The sequence below is a fragment of the Chiloscyllium plagiosum genome, unplaced genomic scaffold (assembly GCF_037043375.1).
Source record: "Chiloscyllium plagiosum isolate Xiang-an unplaced genomic scaffold, Cpla_swu_hap1 HiC_scaffold_1, whole genome shotgun sequence".
In the NCBI taxonomy this organism is placed as follows: domain Eukaryota; kingdom Metazoa; phylum Chordata; class Chondrichthyes; order Orectolobiformes; family Hemiscylliidae; genus Chiloscyllium; species Chiloscyllium plagiosum.
This window is the reverse complement of record NW_028270139.1, coordinates 102,356,280-102,376,891: the sequence shown is the minus strand read 5'-3', so window position 1 is coordinate 102,376,891 and position 20,612 is coordinate 102,356,280. Positions and strand designations below refer to the sequence as shown.

The 20,612-nt window shown below is 43.1% G+C and overlaps 1 protein-coding gene across 12 annotated transcripts in view; it reads left to right on the top strand.

The window, feature by feature from the left end:
- The window catches only part of unc13bb (unc-13 homolog Bb (C. elegans)), a 640,614-nt gene that overhangs the window by 307,414 nt on the left and 312,588 nt on the right, over positions 1 to 20,612 (top strand). For all 12 annotated transcript variants that reach the window (XM_087989458.1, XM_087989459.1, XM_087989467.1 and 9 more), the window contains one exon: positions 1,604 to 1,727. In XM_087989458.1, the coding sequence (XP_087845584.1) occupies positions 1,604 to 1,727 (124 nt within the window). The remainder of the gene's footprint in view (positions 1 to 1,603; positions 1,728 to 20,612) is intronic.

Sequence of the window (20,612 nt, the reverse complement as noted above, 5' to 3'; positions counted from 1 at the left end):
ATATTTCCATCTTGCAACTAATATTTGGAAAAGTGTCTGAAATGTTTGTATTTTTCACAAGTGAGTTAAGCATGATTATCATGAAGCGCTTTATATGAACACTGACTTCAGAACATAGAGCTTTTATAAATCCAATAATAAAGAAAGGTATTTTGGGGAAATGGCTACACTTCCAACTGGATTGGTTGCAAGGTATTTTGGGGCATCTGGTGATCATGATGTTGAGTGGACATTGTTGTTATATGCTATCAACAATTGCAAAACAGTAAATTTGTTCTTTGATGATTTTCCCTGCAGGTTAAACCATTGCAATCCTGTCCGGAAATGCAACTAATGTATGTCAAAGCCCAAAAGTGCGCTTTTAGATCACTACCACATTAATGAATATTAGTTGCTGTTTTTCATTGTAACATTTTTGATGTCTTTTGTGTAGTCCAAAAAAGTGTTTTCTACTTCTAAAGTAATAAATAAATTTAGTACTTGAGTTGTATTAATTGAAGGTTAAAATAAATGATGACAGTTACATAGCTCGATCAGTGATAACTATTTTCTGATTTGCAACGTTGGTCTGTCAGAAGTGTCTCTTGAATCTTTGACTAAGAGTTGACTTGATTGCCTTTATTGATTGATAAATGGAAAAAAACATTGTTTTGGGTTAAGTTCCAATTTTTGAAGAAACGCTAAACAGAAGAAGGGTGTCATTTGGAACATAGGATGAGCACTGCCCTTTCAACTCTAGAACTTGAGTCTGAATATATTACAGACTGACAACTGACAGGGAGATTGTCTCCACCTTTTGAGTCGCTCGTTGTTCACAACATAAAATTCAGTTGCAACAGCAGCCTGATGCATTGGAATATTGGAATATTTTTACGTGGGTATCTTCCTGATGAACAGCTTATGCTCAAAATGTCAGTATTCCTGATGAAGAGCTTATGCTCGAAATGTCGAATCTCCTGCTCCTCGGATGCTGCCTGACTAGCTGTTCTTTTCCAGCACCACACTCTTCGACAACGATCTCTAACATCTGCAGTGGTCATGTTCTCCATAAGGAGGGAAATAGCCTCTGAGGCTGAGAACAAGTCCCATTATTTCACAGGGATAGACTCATATTCATTCTCCTGTTGCTTGTGTTTATCTTGACTTGGATGTCATTAATACTGATACTTGGAGTCGAAGTGTCAAGTCATATTGTTGTCCAGAAGGGTCATTCTCCATAATTATCAATAGACGTGCTTGTTGAAAATCATTCAGTAGGTTTATATAGGTTAGAAGTTATAGAATAAAACTTAAATGGTATCAATAATTTTATTAGCCTCTGAAGATGTAATAAATAATTTTAGATGGGATATAGCATTCCATTTTGGCTTTGGTGAGTTTGTTGCACATCAAACAGATCACTTGCTATCCCATTGAGTTGATTGATAGGAAAAGTAGGCAAGACATAAAGCAGTCAGCAGATAACTACTCTTTGTCTTATGCTACCCTTAAAATTGAGAATTCTATGTTTGACCCCGAAATCGGAATCCATTTTGGTCCATCTAAGCTTACAGGCTATAATTTATTTAGGTCTTTTAACTTCCTGTGATTCATGTTTTAATAGGAAGGGCCAGGAGATTGGTCAACATTGGATGCAGAGGTTTTAATGAAGGAAGATGAAATATGTGGAACCAAAAGTCCAACTCCACACAAAATCCTATTAGACACCCGTTTTGAATTGCCTTTTGGTAAGTACCTTACAATCACATTTGGAGTAGGGGAACAAATTGTTCAAAGTACAGTTGACAACTGAATGAGTTTAAAATGCTTAATTCTGAGATTATAAATTGATTTTGTTGTAAATATCTTTTAATCTCTATCATTTTTCCTGTGCATTAAAAATTTTTATGTTGTAAATCCATTTTGAGTAATTTATCGATCTGAACTTTCTTTTCCTGTTGTTTCCTTTCCACCATTCTGTACTACTATGATTTGGTTAGGAATATACTCATGAGTTCAGAAGAACAAGGGAACAATCTTAGAAAATTCTAACAGGAATAGAGGGAAAATGCAGGAAGGTTGGCTGGGGAGTTCAGACCAGAGTCACAGTCCAAGGATATGGGGTAGGCCATACAGGATTGAGAAGAAGAGAAATGTTTTCACCCAGAAAGTGTGAGCCTGTGGACATCTCTGCCATGAAAGGGGAGTTGTTGGTCAAGTGTTATTATTGCCAGACTACTAAACAAGTGACCCAAGTCTTGTTCTAGGAAAACTGGATTTGAATCCCATCATGGGACATGGTAGAATTTGAATTCAATAATTTTTTAAAAAGTCTGGAATTAAGTGTCTAATGACCATAAATCCATTGTTGATTGTTGGAAATGTCCTTTAGAGAAGGAAACTGCTAAATTTTCATGGTCAGGCTTAAGTGTCTCCAGTGGATGACTCAAATTGGTGGTATAATGGACAGTGAAGAAGGTTGGGTATTTAAGATTGTACTTAAGAACATAACAAGAACACAACAGCATAAGAAAGAGGAGCAGGCGTAGGCCATCTGGCCCATTGAACCTGTAGTGCCATTCAATAAATCATTGCGGATCTTTTCGTAGACTCAGCTCCACTTACTTGCCTGCTAATCTTTACTATTCAAAAGTCCATCTTTGCCTTAAAAACATTCAACGAGGTAGCATCAGCTGCTGTACTGGACAGGAAATTCCACAGATTCACAACCCTTTTGATGAAAAGTTTCTCCCCAGATCAGTCCTAAATTTGCTCCCCCTCATTTTGAGGCTATGCCATCCCAGTTCTAGTTTCACCTGCCAGTGGAAGCAACCTCTCTGTTTCTACCTTATTTACTCCCTTCATAATTTTGTAAGTTTCTATAAGATCCCCCAATTCTTCTAAATTCCAACGAGTATAGTCCAAGTTTACTCAATCTCTTCTCATAAACCAATCTTCTCAACCTTCTCCAGAATCAACGTAGTGACCCTCCTCTGCACCGCCACCAATGCCAGTAAGACAGTACTCCAGGTGTGCCCTTACTAATACCCTGTACAGCTGCAGCATAACCTCCCTATGTTTTAAGCTTCACTTCTCCAGCAATGAAGGACAATATTCCATTTACTTTCTTCAATACCTGCTGCACCTGCAAAATAACTTTTCATGATTCATACACAAGGGTACTTAAGTCACTCTGTCCAGCTGTATGTTGCACTATTTGAATAATAGTCCATTTTGCCATTATTCCTAGAAAATGGATGACCTCACATTTATCAAATTTGTATTCCATATGCCAGGCCCTTGCCCCTGTCTATTGCCTTCTGCAGACTTTCAGAGTCATCTGCACACTTTGCTCTGCCACTCAGTTTAGTTTCATTCGTGATCTTTGATTCACTGCACTTGGTCTCCAACTCTATATCGTCTATGTAAAGTGTAAACAATTGTTCCAACACTGATCCCTAAGGCACACCACTAGCCACTGATCACCAATCAGAAAAACACCCATTTATCCCATTCTTGTTTTCTGTTAGTTAACCAATCGTGCTAATACCGAGAAATTACCCGTAATGCGTGCATCCTTATCTTATGCAGTGGCATTTTGTGTGGAATCTTGTCGAATGCCTTTTGAAAATCCAGATACACCATATCTGCCGGTTCCCTATTATCCACCGCGCTTGTAATTCCCTCAAAGAATTCCAGTAAATTAATTAAACATGATTTGCCCTTCATGAACCCATGCTGTGTTAGTCCGATGGGACACTTTCTGTACAGATGTTAAGCTATTTTTTCATTGTTTATAGATTCAAGCATTTTCCCCAGTACATAAGTTAAGCTAACAGGCCTACAGTTACCTGCCTTTTGTTGACTTGCTTTTTTAAACAGTGGCATCACATTTGCTGTTTTTAATCGACTGGAACCACCCCAGAGTCTAGCAAATTTTGGTGAATTACAATGAGTGCACTTGCTTTTCCCTCAGCCATCTCTTTTAGTTCCCTGGGATGCATTCCATCAGGGCCAGGAGACTTGTCTACCTTTAGTCCCATTAGCTTAACTACCTCTTTCATGATGATGATCATTTCTCGGTTCTCACCTGTCATAGCCGCCTTGTCATCAATGATATGTTATCTAAGAGTACAATGTGGTCTGGATCAACTGTGCCAATGGACCAAGGAATGGCAGATGGAATTTAATTTAGATTAATGGGAAGTGTTGCATTTTGGTAAGACAAACCAGGGCAGGACTTACACAATTAAGGGTAGGGCCCTGGGGAGTGTTGTTAAGTAAAGAGATCTTGGAGTGCATGTCAAAAGTTCCTTGAATATGACATCACAGGTAGACAGGGAGGTGAAGAAGGCATTTGGCGCACTTGCCTTCATCGGTCAGAGCATTGAGTGCAGGAATCAGGATGTCTTGTTCCAGATGTACAAGACATTGGTAAGGCCACATTCAGAGTACTGTGTTAAATTCTGGTCTCCCTGTTATAGAAACAATGTCATTAAACTGGAAAGGGTACAGAAGAGTTTTCCAAGGGGACTTACTGAGACTGGGGAGGGGGGGGGGGGGGGGGGGGGTGAGGTTTGAGTTATAAGGAGAGGCTGGATCAGCTGGGACTTTTTTTCATTGGAGTGTAGGAGGCTGAGGAATGACGTGATCAAGGTCTATAAAATTAGGCGAAGAAATTGGTGAAAAGCCAAGATCTTCTCCCCAGGATAGGGGAGTCCAAAACTAGAGAACATAAGTTTAAGGTAAGAGGAGAAAGATTTAAAAGGGACCTGAGGACCGACATTTTCAAGCTGTCAGAGGAAGTGGTAAAAGCATATACAATTATACCATTTCAAAGATATTGGAGCAGTACATGGAGAGGACAGGTATAGAGACATATGTGGGTCGAGAGTGTGGTGCTGGAAAAGTACAGCAGGTCAGGCACCATCCGAGGAACAGAAGAATTGATCTTCATCAGGCTTATGCTCAAAACGTCGATTCTCATGCTCCTTGGAAGCTGCCTGACCTGCTGTGCTTTTCCAGCACCACACTCCCGACTCTCATCTCCAGCATCTGTAGTCCTCACTTTCTCCATAGAGGCATATGGGCCAAACACAAGAAAATGGGACCAATTCAGTTCAAGAAACTGGGTATGCATGGACAAGTTGAGCCAAAGGCTGTTTCTGTGCTGTATGACTCTGACCCACAGCAATGTGGTTGACTGTTAACTGGCCTCTGGGATGGGCAATAAATGCTGTCTTAGCCAGCAATGCCCTCATCCTGTAAATTAATAAAATTAAAGCAGCTGAGGCCAAAACATTGAATGCTTTCAAGGAGGATTTAGAAGTAGCTCTTGGAGCTAAAGCATCCAAGATGGGGAGAAAGCAAGGACTGAGTTGAATGGTCAGCTGTAATCATTTTAATAGCAGAACAGGCTCCAAGGGCTGAATGGCTTATTCCTGCTCCTATTTTCTATGTTTCATTATTTAGTCTCGGCAAAAACGTTAGCTTTGCATTAAACTTGAAAGCAGAATACTCCAGGTGCTGGAAATCTGTAATTAAAAGCAAAATACTGGAAAAGGTCCTGCTCCTCTCTATGGATGTTCAGTGTTCTCAGCATTAGCTTGCAAAAAGTATCCTTATTAAAGTCTTTTGTCAATTGATACATACATCATCACCATACAGTTATATGATCTAAGTCTTTTGTTACAAATCTTATCATGAATAAAAGACAGATTATTGCCTGATTCTATTTATTACATGGATGGATGTAAAGCTTTTAAAAAATGTAGGTGAGTAACTGTTGCTGTTTTGTTATTGTGATTGTATTAAGTGTTCTGTATTTATCTCTGTGGAAAACGTGATACATTTCATGTTGTATGTTCGTTTCCATCAGAAAAGAAAACTTTCAGTGTTGTGTGAATTAATTATTAATGATATTTTGGCAGTTAATATTCTTTGTAAAATTTAATGTCTTGCATGAAAGGTTGATGGTGGGGAGACACTTAAACAAAGAAAAGGTGAGGATTCTGCTACCATCCTGCCTCTGCCATGATTGACTTCTTGGTGGGGTGGCCCATCCCACTGACATGTTGAGGTCCATGAGTTGGCATTTATTGTCATTTCATGCCTATTTAAGTGTCTTTAGCTGGAGTCTAAGGGTTTTATAGCATGCAAAGAGGACTTGGAGCCATGCTTGCCATCAAACACCTCTCAACTCTAGTACCATTTTTTAACACTTAGCTTATAGCCTTGCATTCTATGGCACTTGAAGTGATGACATAAACACTACTTAAATTTTGTATTGGTTCTTGCACCCAGCCTTTCAGCAGTGAATTCCGGATATCCATTCCCCTCTGGGTGAAAAAAAGTCTGCCTGAAATCTCTTGCTGTCTGTCTTTACATCTATGCCTCCTGGTTATTGATTCCTCTGCTGAAGGGAAACGTTTCTTCCTATCTACCCCTATCTCTGCCCCTCATTTGTTTGGTACACCTCAGTCAGGTTCTCCTTCAACCTTCCCCAAGCTGAGGAAAACAAGCCCAGCCTATCTTGTCCTTCTTCACAGTTGAAACACGATAATTATCTTCTGCACCCTAATGTAATCTTGTCCTTCTCATAGTGTGGTGACCAGAATTGTACACAATTTAGGCTCCAGCTGACGCCTAAATATCTTGTGTAACTCTGCCGCAATCTCCTTTCTCTTGTATTCAGTGCCTTGATTAATAAAATCAAATACTCCATACGCTTACTTGATCATCTTATCCACCTGTTATGTTTCTTTTAAGGATCTTTGGACATGCACACTGAGTCCCACTGATCCTTTTTACTTCTTAGAGTCCTACCATTCTACGTATACTCCCTTGCTGTGTTAAACCTCCCAAAATGCAGCAACTCAAACTTTTCAGGATTAAATTCCAGTTTGCATTGTTCTCCAATCTGATTAGCCCATCTGCATTGTCATGTAATCTATGTCTCCTCACTATTTATCACACATCTAATTTATATCATCTGCGAATTTACGGATGATATCTCCTGTACACTGATGTGTGGATCATTAAAGTTGACTACAAACCTGAAAGGACCCAGCACTAAACCCAGTGATTTAATAGACACAGACACCCAGTCATAAAAACACTTTCAACTATCATTCTATCCCTCCTGACTGAGCCAATTTTAGATTTAATTTGTCACATAGCCCTAAATCCCATGTGCTATTAGCTTCTTAACTGATCTGGCATGCAATACCCTGTCAAAGGCCTTAGTGAATCCATGTAAACAACAACTGCACTGCCATCATCCACATGCCTTGTCAGCTCTTCGAAAAACTGAATCAAACCTGTCAGACATAACGTCCCTCCGAAAAAGACATGCTGACTGTTCTTGCCTCTTAAAATGGAGGTGAATGCAGTGCCTCAGAATCTTTTTGAATAGCTTCATGACCACTGATGACCACTCACTGGCCGAGAGTTACCTGGTTCATCACTACCACACTTCTTGAATAATCCTACTGCATACATTGTCCTCCAGTCCTTTGAGGGGAGGTAATGGCCTAATGGTATTATTGCTAGACTCTGGTAATGTTCTGGGACACGGGTTTGAATCCTGCCATGGCAGATGGTAAAATTTGAATTCAATAAGTATCTGGAATTAGAAGTCTAGTAGTGACCATGAAATCACTCTCGATAATCAGGAAAAACCCATCTGGTTCACCCATGTGCTTTACGGAAGGAAACTGTCATCCTTACCTGGTCTAGCCTACGTGTGACTCTAGACCCACATCAATGTGGTTAACTCTAAACAATTAGGGATGGATTGCAGAGTGAGTTTTTAGAAGATTTGTAGCTCAGGTTGAGGTTCTGGATGTAAGTTTGCTTACTGCGGTGAAAGGTTCGTTTTCAGATGTTTTGTCACCATACTAGGTAGCATTAGTGATAGTGACCTGTTTTCTATTTGTGTTTCGATCTCCTTGGGTTGGTGATGTCATTTTCTGTGATGATATGATTTCCTGTTCTTTTTATCAGAGGGTGGTTCTAACTGACACTGTATCAACAAACACATTAACTTGGACCCCATTTATCACCCTCCCATCCACCCCAGCTTTGTGTCACCTGCAAACTTGGAAATATTACATTATTACATTCAATCTTGTAAGATGCAACTGTACTTCCTGCATGAATGCCTCAGAAAACAGGTATTACCACGATGTGTCAAATACAAACCACATCTCAACATTCCACAAGCCAGGAGAACAGCAGAACAGAACGGCTACAAGCAATGATAAATGGGATGCCCACAACCAACTCCACAAATACAAAAGAGAAATTTCACATGAAAACACTAACGCAACTGACCATGAATGGACAACTATGCTAGAATGAGCCAGCATCATTAAACAAGGGGTAGCACAGTGGCTCTGTGGTTAACACTGCTGCCTCACAGCAACAGGGACCTGGGTTTGATTCCAGCCTTCGATTCTCCCTGTGTCTGTGTGAGTTTCCTCTGGGTGCTCTGGTTTTCTCCCACAGTCGAAAGATGTGCCGGTCAGGTGAATTGGTCATGCTAAATTGCCCATAGTGTTAGGTGCGTAGTCAGCGTGAAATGGGTCTGGGTGGGTTACTCTTCTGAGGGTCGGCATGGCCTGTTTCCACACTGTAGAGAATCTAATCTCATCGAAACAGCTGAACAAAGAATGGACTGGCTGTACAAGAGAAAGTAACCAACCTCACCCACAGCAACGACATGGACAAATCAGAGACCTGTATCAAGAGTCTATCTGACCGACCACTCTCAGACACTGAAAAAGCCGTCCTAGTACGAGGGATGAACTGCAACCACAGGGAGGCAGACAAAAAGGACTTCCTAGGAATCCACCCTTAAAGACAATGGACTGATAGAAGAAACCCAGAAGGCCATCAGACGGTAACACCAACACTTAGCAGAAAGAAACAAAGGAACACCCTTGATACACTTGAAAGGAAAGCTCCGAAAGGACTCAGAAAAGACAAATATTGTAATCCTACCTGTGGACAAACAGCACATGACCGTCATCCTGAACAGAACACAGTATATGGAAAAGGTGAGCACACTAATAACCGAAACCAACACCTATCAACAGGTAACGATGGACTCAACTTCACATTACAGCAACCCTGAGGAACTACACAAAGCAGATGAAATTAATAAGACAGGCTTCCAAAGAATGAAATCAGAATGATCCAATGCACCGTATTCTTATAGATTACCAGAGCTGCACAATCAAGCTCCCTGTCCCCGCCCCGACCAGAGTCTCGGTTCCCAGCGTACCAACACACAGGCTAGCAAAGGAACTGCAACGAAAACTAAAACACCCATTAGACGAAACAACCCAGTCCATCCATGTCACCCAGGAATTTCTTAACATCATCAAAGACACCAAGATAGAGGACAACACGGTCATGGTTTCCTTCAACGTGACGGTTCTATTCACATCGATAAACACTGGCCTCACTGCTAGACGAACCAGGCATACAAACACTCGACAGCGCCAACTCCATCAGCAAGGAAAGCATCATCAAACTGTTGGACCTGTGCCTCACAACATATTTCACCTTCAACGACAATGTCTACAAATAAATCAGTGGGATGCTTATGGGATCACCAATATGCAGAGGTTAGAAAGAGCAGCCCTTCCCATGATTCAGCCTAAGCTTTGGGTCCACTGTGTAGATGACACCTTTGCCATCACGAAACGCGACAAGCCCAAAGAAACCCATAAACAGTATCTTCACTGGTATAAAATTCATCAAAGGGGAAGAGAACAACAACTGACTCCCCTTCTTAGATGTCAGGATAGAACGAAAAGTCAATGGAGGACTGTAGACCAGTGTTTACAGGAAGGCCACACCCAATGACCAATATTCAACTACAGAAGCAACCATCCCAACACCTTCAAATGGAGCTCCATCAGGACATTATTTAAATGAGCCACAACACACTGCAGCACCCTGGAACTATGAGAAGCCGAGGAGAAACATCTATACAATGTTTTCAGGAACAATGGTTACCTGATAAGCTCAGTTGGCCGATGTCTGCACAACAGACCTAAACAGGAAGATACAATACGCCCAGGGATTCTAGTCACTCTACCATACATCAAACACATTTCAGAGATGACCACCAGACTACTCTGGCCCCTAGGCATCATGGTAGCCCACAAACCTACGACCACACTAAAACAACTACTGAGGATTGATGAGGGCAGAGGGGTGGATGTGATCTATATGGACTTTTAATAAGGCATTCGACAAGTTTCCCCATGGGAGACTGATTAGTGAAGTTAGATCTCATGGAATACAGGGAGAACTAGCCATTTGGATACAGAACTAGCTCAAAGGTTGAAGACAGAGGATGGTGGTGGAGGGTTGTTTTTCAGACTGGAGGCCTGTGACCAGTGGAGTGCCACAAGGATCGGTGCTGGGTCCACTACTTTTTGTCATTTACATAAATGATTTAGATGTGAGCATAAGAGGTATGGTTAGGAAGTTTGCAGATGCCACCAAAATTGGAGGTGTAGTGGACAGCGAAGAAGGTTACCTCAGAATACAACAGGACCTTGATCAGGTGGGCCAATGGGCTGAGAAGTGGCAGATGGAGTTTAATTTAATAAATGCAGGTCCTAGGGAATGTTGTTGAACAAAGAGACCTTGGAGTGCAGGTTCATAGCTCCTTGAAAGTGGAGTCGCAGGTGGTTAGGATAGTGAAGAAGGCTTTTGATATGCTTTCCTTTATTGGTCAGAGTATTAAGTACAGGAGTTGGGAGGTCATGTTGCGGCTGTACAGAACATTGGTTAGGCCACCTTTGGAATATTGCGTGCAATTCTGGTCTCCTTCCTATCAGAAAGATGTTGTGAAACTTGAAAGGGTTCAAAAAAGATTTATAAGGATGTTGCCAGGGTTGGAGGATTTGAGCTATAGGGAGAGGTTGAATAGGCTGGGCTATTTTCCCTTGAACATCGGAGCCTGAGGGGTTACATTATGTAGAGGTTTACAAAATAATGAGGGGCATGGATAGGATAAATAGACCAGATCTTTTCCCTGGGTGGGGGAGTCCAGAACGAGAGGGCATTGGTTTAGGGTGAGAGGAGAAAGAAATAAGAGACCTAAGAGGCAACTTTTTCACAGAGGGTGGTGTGTGTATGAAATGAGCTGCCAGAGGAAGTGGTGGAGGCTGGTACAATTGCAACATTTAAAAGGTATCTGAATGGGTATATGAATAGGAAAGATTTGGAGGGATATGGGCCAGGTGCTGGCAGGTGGGACTAGATTGGGTTGGGATATCTGATCAGCATGGACGGGTTGGACTGAAGGTTCTGTTTCTGTGCTGCACATATCTGTGACTCTATAATTTGAAGGACCCCATACCCACAGCTAACAGAGGAACGTCCTGTTCAAAATACCTTGCAAAGACTGCAACACACATTACATTGGACAAACTGTCAGGAAACTAGCCGCCAAGATACATGCAACTCTCACTGGTACCCATGCACATGGACAAAGAGGGACACTAGTTCCACTGTGACAATACAACCATACTAAGACAGGCCAAATTTAGACACATATGGGAATTTCTAGAAGCCTGATATTCAAACCAGAGCTTCATAAATGGGGTCCAAATCTATATGTATATTAAAGAAACTCTCAAACAGAAATGGAAATGATATCACCCACCACAACAAACCAAGAAACATAAATGGCAAGCAGGACAAAACACAGTGCACCACTAGAGTTCACTGATCACGTTACCTTGGATGGTGACGAAACATGTGAGAACAAACCCACTAGCTCAGAGAGCAAACCGAGGATTTGATCTACAACCTGAGCTACAAATCTTCTCCAAAAATCTCACTTACATTTAGTTCCCTCATCTCAATAATTAATACATATTGTGAAATCCTGGAGTCCAAGCACTGATTCCTCTGGCAACTCACTGTTCACTGCTGGAAATGTGTTGCTGGAAAAGTGCAGCAGGTCAGGCAGCATCCAGGGAACAGGAGAATCGACGTTTCGGGCATAAGCCCTTCTTCAGGAATGAGGAAAGTTTGTCCAGCAGGCTAAGATAAAAGGTAGGGAGGAGGGACTTGGGGGAGGGGTGTCGGAAATGTGATAGGTGGAAAGAGGTCAAGGTGAGGGTGAAAGGTCAGACTGGGGTGGGGGCGGAGAGGTCGGGAAGAAGATTGCAGGTTAGGAAGGCGGTGTGCTGAATTCGATGGATTTGACTGAGACAGGGTGGGGGGAGGGGAAATGAGGAAACTGGTGAAATCCGAGTTCATCCCTTGTGGTTGGAGGGTTCCTAGGCGGAAGATGAGGCGTTCTTCCTCCAACCGTCGTTTTGTTGTGGTCTGACGATGGAGGAGTCCAAAGACCTGCATATCCTTGGTGAAGTGGGAGGGGGAATTGAAATGTTGAGCTACAGGGTGGTTGGGTTGGTTGGTCCGGGTGTCCCAGAGGTGTTCTCTGAAACGCTCCGCAAGTAGCCGGCCTGTCTCCCCAATATAGAGGAGGCCACATCGGGTGCAGAGGATGCAATAGATGATGTGTGTGGAGGTGCAGGTGAATCTGTAGCGGATATGGAAGTTTCCTTTGGGGCCTTGGAGGGAGGTGAGGGGGGAGGTGTGGGCGCAAGTCTTGCACCTCCTGCGGTTGCAGGGGAAGGTGCCGGGAGTGGAGGTTGGGTTGGTGGGGGGTGTGGATCTGACGAGGGAGTCACGGAGGGAGTGGTCTTTACGGAATGCTGATAGGGGAGGGGAGGGAAATATATCCAGTCCCTGTACACCTCCATCCCCCATCACGCCAGTCCCTGTACACCTCCATCCCCCATCACGCCAGTCCCTGTACACCTCCATCCCCCATCACGAAGGACTCAAAGCCCTCCGCTTATTTCGTTCCCGCCGTACCGACCAGTACCCTTCCACTGACACCCTCCTTCGACTGACTGAACTGGTCCTCACCCTGAACAACTTCTCTTTCCAATCCTCCCACTTCCTCCAAACGAAAGGAGTAGCCATGGGCACCCGCATGGGCCCCAGCTATGCCTGCCTCTTCGTAGGATATGTGGAACAATCCATCTTCCGCAACTACACTGGCCCCACCCCCCACCTTTTCCTCCGCTACATCGATGACTGTATCGGCGCCGCCTCGTGCTCCCACGAGGAGGTTGAACAGTTCATCCACTTCACCAACACCTTCCATCCCGACCTCAAATTCACCTGGACAGTCTCAGATTCCTCCCTCCCCTTCCTCGACCTTTCTATTTCTATCTCAGGCGACCGAATCAACACGGACATCTACTACAAACCGACCGACTCCCACAGCTACCTGGACTACACCTCCTCCCATCCTGCCCCCTGTAAAAACGCCATCCCATTCTCCCAATTCCTTCGACTCCGCCGCATCTGCTCCCAGGAGGACCAGTTCCAAAAACGCACAACACAGATGGCCTCCTTCTTCAAGGACCGCAATTTCCCCCCTGACGTGGTCGACAATGCCCTCCACCGCATCTCTTCCACTTCCCGCTCCTCCGCCCTTGAGCCCCGCTCCTCCAACCGCCATCAGGACAGAACCCCACTGGTCCTCACATACCACCCCACCAATCTCCATGTACAGCGCATCATCCGCCGTCATTTCCGCTACCTCCAAACGGACCCCACCACCAAGGATATATTTCCCTCCCCTCCCCTATCAGCATTCCATAAAGACCACTCCCTCCGTGACTCCCTCGTCAGATCCACACCCCCCACCAACCCAACCTCCACTCCCGGCACCTTCCCCTGCAACCGCAGGAGGTGCAAGGCTTGCGCCCACACCTCCCCCCTCACCTCCCTCCAAGGCCCCAAAGGAAACTTCCATATCCGCCACAGATTCACCTGCACCTCCACACACATCATCTATTGCATCCTCTGCACCTGATGTGGCCTCCTCTATATTGGGGAGACAGGCCGGCTACTTGCGGAGCGTTTCAGAGAACACTCTGGGACACCCGGACCAACCAACCCAACCACCCTGTAGCTCAACATTTCAATTCCCCTTCCCAGTCCACCAAGGATATGCAGGTCTTTGGACTCCTCCATCGTCAGACCACAACAAAACGGCGGTTGGAGGAAGAACGCCTCATCTTCCCCCTAGGAACCCTCCAACCACAAGGGATGAACTCAGATTTCACCAGTTTCCTCATTACCCCTCCCCCAACCCTGTCTCAGTCAAATCCATCGAATTCAGCACCGCCTTCCTAACCTGCAATCTTCTTCCCGACCTCTCCGCCCCCACCCCAGTCTGACCTTTCACCCTCACCTTGACCTCTTTCCACCTATCACATTTCCGACGCCCCTCCCCCAAGTCCCTCCTCCCTACCTTTTATCTTAGCCTGCTGGACAAACTTTTCTCATTCCTGAAGAAGGGCTTATGCCCGAAACGTCGATTCTCCTGTTCCCTGGATGCTGCCTGACCTGCTGCGCTTTTCCAGCAACACATTTCCAGCTCTGATCTCCAGCATCTGCAGACCTCACTTTCTCTTTCAACTCACTGTTCACTGACAACTACTTAGAAAAGTATATGCTTATTCCCATTCTTCATTTCCTCTCTGCCAGCCAGCTGTCTGTGTTGTTACACTATTCCAATCCCACTCACTTTGACTTTACGTGCTAATCTCTTAGGTAGGATCTTAGCGAAAAACCTCTGAAAGTACAAGTTTGTACACTGGTTCCCCATATCAACTCTTTTAGTTACATCCTCAAAACAAATTTCACTCACTTTGTTTAGCATGATTTCCAATTCATAAAGAGAGCTTATGCCCGAAACGTCGATTCTCCTGTTCCTTGGATGCTGCCTGACCTGCTGCGCTTTTCCAGCAACACATTTTCAGTTCCAATTCATAAATCCATGCTGACTCTGTCTGATCCTGTCCTACTTTGAAAAGACAGACTAAAGTGTATGTTTCATTAGAATAGAACACTTAGGCTGAATGGCCTATTTCCACACTATCACCAACTCTCCAAAGATCATCCCATATCGACAATCCCCCCCCACCCTCCAATCCCTGTGACCCAACATTTCCCACCGCTAATCCTCCTCGTCTGGACACAATGGGCAATTTAGCTTGGCCAATCCACCTAACCTGCACGTCTTTGGACTGTGGGAGGAAATTTACACGGACACTGGGAGAGTGTGTAAACTCCCCAGAGATAGTTGCCTGAGGCTGAAATCGAACCTGAATCCCTGACATTCTGAAGCTGCAGTGTTCAGCTACTGTGCCACCATATTTGATCTGCCGTCTCTTGTACCTCTTCGTGATTTCCATTTTCTGATGTCAGGGTGTATATTTGTCTTCATTAATCTTTTGCTGTTCTCATACCTATGAAGGCTTTTACACTCTTTTGACATGTTGAGTATAAGTTTACTCTTGTACTCCATTTCCTCATTTTAATTATTTTCTTTCTTCTACTTTGTTGAATTCTCAACTGCTCACAATTTAATATCTGATCCTTAGGTTGGCTAATATGTATGCCCCTTTCTTGGATCTAATACTACCCGAAATTTCCCTTGTTAGCCATAGTTGGGCCTCACTTCCTGTTTAAATTTTGTTCCAGACAGGAATGAACAATTCTCACAGTTCCTCCATGTGCTCTTTAAATGTTTGCAATTCCCTATCTGCCATCATCCCTTTAAAGTACATCTTCAATCCATCATAGCCAGCTCATGCCTTATTCAATCATAATTTCCTTTATTTAGATTAAGGATCCTAGTCGCAGAATCAAACACATCACTCTCCATCTTAATGAAGAATTCTATTATATTAAGGTCATGCACTGCTAGATTGCCAATTATGCCTTTCTCATTACACAACATCCAGTTTAGGATGGCCTGTTCTCTCGTTGGTTTCTCAACATGTTGGGTGAGAAAACTGTCCCATCTACCCTCCAGGAATTCCTCCTCCCTGGCATTGTTACTGATTTGATTTGCCCAATTCATATTAAAATCACCCATAATTACAGTTATACTTTTACTGCTTGTATCTCTAATTTCCTGGATAATGCCTTCCCCTGCTTTTTACTACTGTCTATATACAACGCGCACTATCATTTTCTGCCCCTTGGTGTTTTAAACTCTACCCACACAAGTTCCACTTCACTGGAGCTAATATGCTTCCCCTGTATTGCATTGATCTTAATCAGCAATGTCACCCAACTTCTTTTCCTTTTTGTCTAAAAATTTGAATACACAGAGAAATTTATCTCCTATTCCTGGTCACCCTGCAGCCATGTCTAATCCCAGTTATATCATGTCCATTTGTATCCATTTGCATGACTAATTTATCCACTTTATTGTAAATGCAATAAGGTACAAGGCCTTAAGGCTATTATTTATCATGCCAAAATTTACCTCATGTCTATTTGGAAAGAAGAAGATGGAATGAATGATAAATATATGGGAGATTCTAGGGTAATGGTGCAGATCAGATAATCTGAGTACCATTGGATACATATGCCTGAAACCAAGAAAGTGTGGTACTCCTGAGTGTGTTGTATTAATTTCTATTTGTAATATTTGTAGTAAAGATGTCAGCTTTATTTGGTCATGTTGCAAATTATATTTGTGTTAGTAATATCAGCTTCCTCAAAGTGATTAGTGTTTTTATTTAGGTTGGCACAAGACTTTGATCTCACAGTTGAATCACAGTAACAGATCCTAATTAATAGTCCTACTTTTATGTGGTTATTATTTAAAGATGCACAATGTTCTAACCGAAGGTGAGCTGCTTGAGTCAAAACTGAACAAGTTTGAAGTGGTCGAATAATGTAGCATGAAAGGAGACCATTTGGCCTATTGTTCTGCTGCTGGCACCTGGTAGCGATATATCTAATTAATCTTACTTCACTGCAATTTCCCCTCTTTGTTTTTCTTTTGGTGTTTGCCTAATTTTCTTCTGAAAGTTACTTTTTGAATTTGCCTCCTCCACACTTGTAGACAATTTCAGTTAATTATGTAAAAGGACCTGTCCAAATGATTCCTCGTTTCTTGTGCCAATCATTTTAAATTTGTATCTGATTAGGAATTCTGCTGCAATATCCAGTGCAGAATCTAACAGGATCTTAGTGGTGCCAACTAAGACAAGATTCAAGGCAATATCAATCCTTCTGCTACAAGGTAGAGGTCAGAATTTTGAGAGTCTGAGTGACATGGACTAAAGCAGGATTTGTGGGGTATCAGACAAGGTGTTCGGCAAGATCTAAAGTCACACAGCATGGAAACAGCCCTATCTTGTCCTTGAAAGTGTCTCACTGCATCTTTTATGCATTTGCCAAACTGCAAGAAGAGTATCTCATTAGGCAGTAGGAAGTTGCCAATTAAGGGAGAGTATAGCTTGACATAGCTTTTAATGCTGCAACTTTCCTCATTTATCTTCAGATTCCTATCTTAAATTCATTGATGAAGCTAGTCACTGAGAATTCTTGACATGGAAGTCAGTGTCAATATCTGACGACTTCAGCTCACCACTGGCTTCGAGGAACCTTTATTTTGCTCATCATCAAACAATATCTCAGGGCACGAACTCCTGCCACCATTGGCACTCCCCCCTCATTACGGACATTGGCATCCAAGATCTGACTGCCAGGTCCTCACAATTACAATAGCAATTCTCCAGTTCACTTGGAGGACACTCAGGAAGCATGGGCTTGCGTTACAGGATGACCAACAATAACATTGAAAGATTGCTGTTGCAAGGGCACTTGGCCAGCAAAGACAGGTAGTGTCGAGAATGTGGTGCTGGAAAAACACAGCAGGGGTTAGGCAGCATCTGTGGAGTGGCAGAATCGACATATCGGGTATAGGCCCTTCATCAGGATTGAGGCTTGTGGGCCGGGAGGGATGACTCTGTGACTCCCTTGTCAGATCGATGCCCCCTCCCCCCACCAGCCCACACCCACTCCCGGCACCTTTCCCTGCCACCACAAGAAGCGCAAAACCTGCGCCCGCACCACCTCCATCCAAGCCCCCAAAGGATCATTCCACATCTGACAGTCTAATCCACCCAGCCCTATTCTCCCACCCATTTATCACTCAGCCCACCGCCCACAAGCCTCATTCCTGAAGGCTTATGTCCGAAACGTTGATTCTCTGCTCCTCGGATGCTGCCTGACCTGCTGTGCTTTCCCAGCACCACACACTCAACTCTAATCTCTAGCATCCGTAGTCTTCACTCTCTCCTATAAAGACAGGTACCCAGTTAAAGGATTAGACCAGGCTCTATCATAGATGTTCTTGCTTTCTCCCTTAGCATTTGCATAGTTAGTGTCTATCTGCAAGCTCATACCTGTTAGCACATTGGCACTTCACCTCGAGCCAAAATCTGTCCGTGCTATTGTAGCACTGTGCTGTTTCACATAGGTGCACAGCCATACTGCTTGACATGCTTGTCAGCAGGAATATGTCGAAGGAGGGTGGCAACATTTTGCTTTAGGCTGCTGCCTGCATATCAAAAACAATTTCTCTCAACAAAATGGCCTTGTCGCAAACTGAATGGGAGAACTGGTCCTCATTCCAGTCAAAAGACATGGCCGTGATTGTCTGTTGTGATCGTGCTACTGTCAGTCATGGATACAGTCCACAGTCAGTGTAGGGGCTTTGCTATAGTCAATTGTCCACTTGGATCATTCATTGGTCGGGGATATGTCCAAGTATAGTCCCAGGATTGAGCAATAGTCAGTCCTGTAGGGTTATCAAAAATAGTTGGGAATCGCTTATGTCAGTCAGGCATCTGCAAAGATGTGGCAGGCATCTGGTCAGTCATGTCTGAAGCCTGCGCATTGAAATTGGTTAGAGGTCTGGGTTGATTCCATTCCTGGGGATTGGTCTGTTGATTTTTTTTTAAGGAGAGTGCAAGGGAGCCTGTAGAGGACAGCCGTGGGCTCTGTTAGAAGAGATAGAAAAGTTGATGCTGGGGTTGGAAAACAGGCATGTATAGAGGTAGAGACAAGGATGGTTATTGCAAAATGGAGGGACGGAATGTGTATGGTGAAATAGTGGAACAGCTTTGGCGAGCATAGTGATCAATACTGTGTCCTCCACAAGGAGATTGTATAGGAACAAGGTGGACTCATTAAGGTGTGATATTGGGGTTCAGGGGCATGGAGGACAGTTAAAAATGAAGTGTAGTGTGGTGCATCTTCAAATTGTGTAGATGATGGGAATTGGGCTGTGTGGATAGTGTGAGATAAAATGGGTAATGTAGGGTCTGGGGTGGTACCTGGTGACCAGGCAGAGACGTGTTGATGATATGCAACACAAGCTATGTTCCCTGACATTACTTGCCACTCCCATAGATATTGCTTGGAACTGGAAAATGGAGGGGGTAATGCTGAAGGCAGGTACAATCCATGTCAGTTTGATGGGTGAAAACTCAGGATTCACATTTGCTGGCTAATAGGATGTTCAATACCTGAAGCAGACGATTGTGAACCTCAGCAATCATATCATTGCCAATTATTTGCTTGCAGAGTTTTAAGAATTCAAATGGTTATCAAAGGCAATTTCCACTGTTCCATTGGTCCTTGTGAATTGAACATTGCTATTCCAATGATGCTGAACTTAACAGCAATAACTGAAAAAGAGGCCAGTGGTGGCCAAAGACAAACCATTTTCTGTCTAAATTTTTAAGGGTGCTTTGGCATCTATAGACCATTACTTCATCTGCAATTTAACAATGAGCTGTGCTGAATGCATGAAGAGTTGAATGGTTGATGCGGGTCTGAACTGTGAAGTGAGTTGGAGCATAAGAGCATTTATTTTTGTTGTAATGTTGTGGTCAGTCAATTATATGGCAAATTTGCTCAGTCAGTTTCAATGCTGAGGCTGAAGCTGAAAAAGTGATGGAGACATGTTTCTCGTTATTCGGTGCAGCATGAGTTACTGTGTGGAAACATGTTTTTCACCCTAATTGTAGGCTATACCACCAATGACTCTTCAGAGATCTATCTTTCAACTCTTGTATTCCCAACGTAAGCCATTTCCACCAAGAGTCCTGTGTGGACTGTTAATCACTGCTTTCTGTTCCTCAGTATTTTTTTAACTGCCACTGTCTTTCCTTATAGTCAATTAAATTAATTTTGTACAATGGTGTTTTATCGAATATAGTTTTGAAAATTGTTAAGATTAATCATCACCCCTTTGTTGAATTCAAAGAATTCAATCAAGTTTTTAAAACATAATTTGAATTTAGATCTCAAAATAACTTATTGCAAAAAATACAGGATTTAATACTGCCTTACAAAAAAATATTCGAGAAAACGACCAAAAACTTAGTCAAAAAGATTGTTTTAAAGGAGCAATATAAAGGAAGGGAGACCAAGAGATTTGCAATGGGGAAATGCAGAATTTGGAGACTTTGCACCTGAAAGCATGGTCACCAATGGTGACTGGGGGGAGAGCATGTTTGAAACCAGAATTGGATGCAGACTAGAGGAGATGAAAGTTAGGCAGAGGTGAGGTCAAGGTGATATTTGAAAGCAAGATAAGAAATTTGAAATCAGAGCAGTGTTGCTCGGTCAGCATTATGGAAGTTTGTGAAATGGACTTGGTATGTGTGTAATCACAAGTACTTTGAATGGTCTTTACTTCA